Source organism: Furipterus horrens, unplaced genomic scaffold, assembly GCF_987537825.1.
Source record: "Furipterus horrens unplaced genomic scaffold, mFurHor1.1.pri manual_scaffold_11, whole genome shotgun sequence".
Lineage (NCBI taxonomy): Eukaryota > Metazoa > Chordata > Mammalia > Chiroptera > Furipteridae > Furipterus > Furipterus horrens.
In genome coordinates, this window is record NW_028327181.1 from 92319935 (window position 1) to 92326812 (window position 6878).

Below are 6878 nucleotides of genomic sequence, written 5' to 3' on the forward strand. Positions count from 1 at the left end.
CCCAGCCAGGTGTCGGGGTGCTGGGAGGTGACCCCACTCCTCCTGGACATGGGCAGGGGACTGAGGAGCCACGGGCTACAGTCACTGCTTCCAGAGTTCTCAACTAACCACGAGCCATGGATTTATACGCCACCCCAAGAGGTGCCTGACATTCAGACGTGAGGCCCCAGGCTTCCCCTCTCCCACGCTACCTGCCAGGGGACATCCCACATTTATTTAAAAATAAATTTTTGATGAAACAGCAATATCTCATGCAAACAGAGGGCCCAGACATTGGAGAAGAAATGAAAACCCATCTTAACGAGTTAGAAACCTGAGTTTCTCTGACGGAAAGTCAGGGGTTTGATCTTTTCTCTTTGTGTTAAATATAATCCAGTTATAAAGAGTTTGAAACTAACCTTCAGGGGAAGAATAATGAGAGTTATTTTAAAGACACATTGAGGGAGTCAGATTTTCTCCTAGCGGGTGCATCACCCTGTCCAGAGAGGAGGCACCATCACATGGACCCCGAGAACATTTTGAGGGAGTTGGACCCATTGGGATGCTAGTCAATTTTCCTTGGGACTTTCCGCCTATGAATTCCTTGGAGGGGTCTCCCCCAGTCACCCAACATGGGAACAATAGGACTGGCTGGTGGCACTGTCTCTGAGCAACTCTCTGAAGGGCTGACCTGGGCCCCCTCCAAAGTCCTAAGCCCCAGGACCTCAGTGTGGCTTCTAATCCAAGATGACTGGTGTCCTTTTAAGAAGAGGAGACTCAGGCACAGACACACGCAGAGGGAAGACCGTCTGCAGGCCAAGGAGAGAGGCCGCAGACCAAAGCAACCCCCTGACACTGTGCTCTCAGACTTCCGAGCCTCCAGCCCTGGGAGCAGATACACTTCTGTCGGTCAGGCCTGCCCACCGGTGGCCCTTTGTCATGGCAGCCCAAGCTCATGGATACTGACTCTGGGCTCTGTGTTTCGTCTCCATCAGAAAGCGCCTTTGCCCACTGCAGGCAGGAGAGTCTGAATTGTTTCCCAAGTTCTCCAGGGAGCGAGAAGCCCACGTCTTTCTGCTGCAAACTGCCGCAAGCTTCTGTCCAGTGGGCTTCCCTCCGAAGAGAAGGGAGAGGACGGCCATCTCCACCCCAAATGTCAATGCCCACTCCTAACCAGGCGCAGCTTCCCGGTGCCTCTAAGGAGCCGTACCTGCTTCCTAGGCAACAAATAAACGTCGTGTCACCAGGCTGTGCTGGACCCCGTCTGACCCCGTGTTGCGGGCAGGGTGGCAGGCTGTCAGCCCCACGTTTCTTCTCTCAGATGCCAACGTGCTGCGGTGTGACTGCAGGCGTGACAGGGAACCCCCACAGCACGAAAGGGGTTCATGAAATGACGGCTTTGACGCCCTCCACACCCACGCCCGCTCCTCACATTAAGGAGCTGTCACTCATGTGCAAGATCTGTGGGGCTGGAATTTTCCTTTAAGCTGGAGAAGGCTCCCAGGGGGACGATAATTATCAGTGCTTTTCAGTACAAAGATGGAGGAGTGACCCAGAACCATGGGGCTGTTCTGCTAATGAAGCAGAGGGGGCTTCTGCAAATACGTCTGACCACACGGAGGCCCGCTGACCTCCCGCCCATGTGACCCCAACGTCTCACCGACCCTCAAGAGTGCCATATCCTAATCAGTGCCAATAGTTTTTCTGCAAAACCTGCTCTTTACACCCTGGTCAAAAGCCCAAGGAGCAACCTAGGTGACCCCAGCCAACAGCAGTCAACATCTGTTGACACTACTTTTGTTCCTGGTGTGACTCCTATCTGCACACTGAATCCTGCCTCAGTGGGACATCTAACCCCCACCCTGGACTGTCAGGTTCTGCCCACCTGGCAGCTGCATTTCGACAGACGTTATCTCCAGACTCCAGTGCACCCACCAGCCGAGGCACTTGTTGACCTTTGGGGCCAGATCACTCGGTTGTGGGGCTGACTCTCTTACACACTCTGTGATGTCTAGTTGTTCCCTCCCTTTACCCACTAGATGTCAATAGCATCCCTGTCCTCAGCTGTGACAAAATGTCTCCAGAGTTTGCCAAATGTCTTCAGAAGCTTTCATCTTAGCTGTGCATTCAAATCACCTGGGAAGCTTTGTTTAAAACACCAACGTTCACTCTGGCTGGGTAGCTCAGTTGGTTAGAGCATCATCCCAATACACCAAGGTCGCAGGTTCAATCCCCAGTCAGAGCACATACAAGAATCAACCAATGAATGCATAAATGAGTGAAGCAACAAATCAATGTGGCTGTTTCCTTTCCTCTCACTCTTAAAAAAATAAATTAAAAAAAAATCACTAATGCTTAGGCTCCACCGTATCTAATTACTTATCTCTTAAGTAATTAGATATTCTAAGGATGAATAGCAATATTTCTTAAAGTGCAGCCAGGGTAGACAAGAACTCATACCCTCTAATCAGAATCATCTTTCTAACCAGTTAACCAACTCATTTACTCATCTCTGATTTTAAAACATCAAACAGCTTCTCACTGAACACAGAAAGCATCCCACCTACGAAGCACAGCATACAAAGACCCCAGCTCTGGGCCCCTCCTCACCCACTCCAGGCCAACCATCCCAACGCCTGGCGAGTCTCCTAAACCACTGTGCTCTGTCACACGTCTGTGGTTTCTATTTGCCTAAAATGTCACTCAGCTTCCCATCCTGCTGGCATTAAAAAAAAAAACAAAAACTATTCACTTTTCATACCTCAACTCAGTTATAAACCTTCTTGGGAAACCTGTCCTGATTCCCCACATCCAAGTAGAACTGACCATTCCCTAGTGTATGATTGATAGGTAGTAGATAGATAGGAATTTAGGTAGATATAGATATAGGTATATTTTCTCTAGCCATGTGTGTCAGAACCTACGAAACACTGTTCTCATTTATATATCTGTCCTTCTCTGTTAGATGCTAAGCTCCGGGAGGACAGGAGCCATGTCTTAATCCCCATGGTGTCCCCATCAGCTGGCACTTGCCTAGCATGACTGCACCACTATGTATGCTGTTGGGTGAATGAATGATACCAGCAATACATACCATACTCTGCCTGGTCCCCTAATATTGCTGTTTCTGCGCTCCCTTCCCACGCAAAATGAGGTGCCAGAAGCCACACAGGAAAGCAGTGCAACGTAACAGGACTTCTCCACGTGGCAACAAGAGAGTCAACCAGGGGTGCATCTCACAGCCGTCGGCACCTGGGCCAGCTGGGATTGTGACCTGGAATCACGGAGGAGGATGGGCCAGCGCTGTGGCCACAGGAGGCAGTTCTCTGTGTGTCATCAGCTAACAAGCCATGGACACGTGGGCTCCCCATCGCTTTCCTTCACATCCTAATGAGGCCAGGTATCAAAGGTTTGCATCAGCTTGGTTGGTGAGCATTTCTGTTCAGGGGCTGCATCTGCCTGAGATGGAGCACCGGGCCTGAGAACCGTAGCAACTCCAGAAAAAGAAGGCACCTGGAACCAGCACCTCTCTCCCTGGCCCTGTGACAAGCCTGCCACTTCCTCAGTAGCTGGAGTTGTAGGGGGCACATGAGGAGCCCAAGTGAACCCTCTTAACTCAGGGAAAAGAAGATAGCCATCTATTCCTCTCACTCACATCAGTGGTCTTTTTAACGTGCATATCTGCCCATCTCACTTGCCTATTCCAAACTCCTCAATGGCTCCCTACGGGATAAAAATCAAAAGGTTCAAAAGCCCATGATGGCCCTGGCCAGGTAGCTCAGTTGGTTAGAGTATCGTCCTGATACGCCATGGTTGAGAGTTCAATCCCTGGTCAGGGCACAAATGATAAACAACCAATGAATGCATAAATAAGTGGAGCAACAAATTGATGTCTCTCTCTCTTTCTCTCTTCCTTTCTTCTCTTTCTAAAATCAATAAATATATTTTTTAAAGGTACAAATGGTCCCCTAGCCCCTGCCTACCTTTCCAGCCCCCCACCCTCCCAGTACTTCAAATTTGATCCATACTGAACAACATATCCAAATTTTCTATGCCTCTGTGCCTTAGCACATGCTGTTCCCTCTGCCTGGAACATCCTTCCCTTTCTCCCTACCTGGAACCTCCATTTCTCCTCCAGTTCTCAGCTCCATGTCTCCCAGACACATTTAACCAGGCCTTCCCACAGCCCCTACTCTGCCCCACACCACAGGACAGCTGACATAGCATTACATGTGAATAGCATTGTAGCAATTTGGCAACAGAAGGTGGTCCATCCTGTATTTTTTCTGGTTCCACAACTTAGTGATTATGCTCCTAAGGTAAGCCACTTAACCTCTCTGAGCCTCAGTTTCTTCTCTGTAAAATAATGATAATAACCACTGTGTTATGGCATAAATGAAATGATGCATGCAAGACTCCCACTGGAAAATATACTTCATAAATATTCATTGAATATTCATTGGGTGGTGAATGACAGTTGTATCCAGGTTCACCTGCCTTTAGTCTGGGTCCTTCTTCAGAAACCCGGACATCTAGTTTCAGGAGGGTCTTCGTTAAGGGTCCCCTGACACGGGATCTGGAGACCCACTCTGCATACCTCTCTCCTATCCTACCCCCTGCTGTGTGGCCTGGCGAAGACCTCAGTGATGAGGTCCCTCCCTTCAAGGCAAAGGGAGAGGGTGGAACTGGAGGTGTGGGCAAGGGCCTGTGCAGCAGAGAAGCAAATCTCTGCTCAGGTGGGTGGGGAGAACTGGTCTTCTCAGAGGACAGGATAAGGAGCTGGGCCTGGGAGGGGGAGGAGCAGGAACTCGGGGCGTGAGAGGGGAGAAAGGCCTGCCCAGCAGAGGAAGCTGCGGCATGAAAGGCCAGCGCTTCTAGAAAGGTGAGCATGTCCTTGAGGTGAGGGCCCCACTGAGTGCTTGCGGTGGCCTGGCTTTGTTTCCCTGGAGGGCAAGTGTGGAAGGTCGTGGCAGGTAAAGCCAGAGACAGGGGTCGGAGCAGGACCCCGAGTGTCCAGGCTGAGAAGTTCGGACTTTATACTGTGAACTTGGGAGGCCAGAGGAGGGTTTCGGGTGGAGGAAATCAGCATAGATTTGTGAAAGAAAACTGTGTGTTTATGAAGAGTATGGGGGGGGGGGCTGGGTGGAGGAGGGGGAGGCTGGGGTGGAGAGGGAAGAGTAGGGTGGGGGGGGAGGCTGGGGTGGAGGAGGGGGAGGCTGGCGACCAACACTCCAATCGGAAGGCCAAGGTAAAGAGAGGAACCTCTTCTACATAACAGCCATGACCGAGAACATGTCTAAGGTTCTGAAAACAAACAGAATGTCTCCAGGCAGTTACTGTCTGAGCCTCCAAGCCTGCCCTGTCTGGGAAAAAGGAAGGCAGACTTGGGGAAGTCCTGGAAAAGGACTTCCGGCTTGCAGATATCAGGTTTAAGTGGCTTCTTCTGCTTTGAGGAGCGAGAGTCTGCAACACCTGCCCCTGTTTTATGGATAGCCTTACACATCTACTCCCTGGACATAAGCAAAAGCTTCTGGAAGTAGGCAGGACGGGTGTGATCAACCGCCCCAGTGTGCCTGGCACTGTCCAGGTTTCAGCATTGAAGGTCCTGGGCAAATCAGGACTGTTGAGCACTGACTACACCAATGTCCTAGGCTCCAGGGCCTCAGGCTGGGCTCTGCTTGTCACCAAGCATTCAGCTAATTCTACTCAACAAGATAAGCCTAAGATGGTGGACACGGCCCCACGAGAAGTGGCTGTGGATGGAAGGAAGGGTGGACAAGTGGCCTAGGACCTATCCTCTGATGATCTCTTCAGACTCTGATTCTCTCACAAGTTCCGGACAAAATGAGCCACTTTGTTCCCAAACACATCACCCCGCAACAAGCATTTCACCTTCCCCATGACCACAGAATACCCTGTGCCCGGTCACTCGGCCTGAGAAAGTCTTTGTGACGGAAGAGAAAAGGTCCTGACTTTTGCTACCAGCACGGAGAGACCCAAGATAAGCAGATACACTCGCTAAAAGGAGCGATGTGGGGGCGCTGGGAGTGCGGTCCCTTTATCCTACAAATCACAGCATTTTCCTGATCGATATGCACACACTCACCACACACACACACACACACTTACTTTAAAATACTGCAGTTTGGAACCCCAAAAATAACAAAAAAAAATGTTAATTTAATACTGAGTGCCTCATAACAGTATCAGGAGACAGTCTCACATCTGACAGCCTCAGCAGAACTGCCTTCTGGCGCACCCCCCTCTCCTGAGTAACAGGTTGTTTGAGCTTCCAGCAGACCACTGCCCCTAGCTTCGATTTTCCGCTATAAACAGGTGACATGGAAACCTAATTATTACACTGCAAATAAGTCATCAAATAGCACCAGCAGCAGCACTAACGGACCACAAAGGATGCGCTCCACTCCTGCCCACACGCTCCGAGCCTTCCAGCATCTCCGCGGACACTTCCCAGAGGTGGGTCCCTGCTCACCTCCCAGGGCCCAGGTGGCCGGACCCCACTGACCTTCGGGAGAAATGCCATCCTCGGCCTGTACTGCTGGCCTTGGTGTCGGATTGTCATCCTGGATCCTGGATGGATTCAGAACCAGAACACAACAGGGAGAGAAAAGGACAATCCTTCAAGTAACAGAGCCAGAGTGCCTCGCACACGCCCTTAAATCCAAGGGGAGGTGGGGGGGGACCGGGGGACTCTGGATGGGGGCTGCTGCCGCCTGCGGCGCCCCTTTACTCGCGCTCGGCTCAAGCCCCCGGGAAAGCAGCTGGAATCCGCGCCAGCCAATCAGCGAGCCGTGCCGCGGGCTCATTAGCATGCGTTGCGCCGCGCTTGCTCCCACCTGCCGCCAGGGGGCGGTGTGTGGCTCCGCCGGGACCCAGCA

At 51.4% G+C, this 6878-nt stretch overlaps 1 protein-coding gene across 2 annotated transcripts in view; it reads right to left on the minus strand.

The window, feature by feature from the left end:
- The window catches only part of RGS9 (regulator of G protein signaling 9), a 48180-nt gene extending 41543 nt beyond the window's left edge, over nt 1-6637 (minus strand). For both annotated transcript variants that reach the window (XM_090291487.1, XM_090291488.1), the window contains exon 1: nt 6506-6637. In XM_090291487.1, the coding sequence (XP_090147613.1) occupies nt 6506-6562 (57 nt within the window). In that variant the 5' untranslated portion in view covers nt 6563-6637. The remainder of the gene's footprint in view (nt 1-6505) is intronic.
- Nucleotides 6638-6878: the final 241 nt, after the last annotated feature.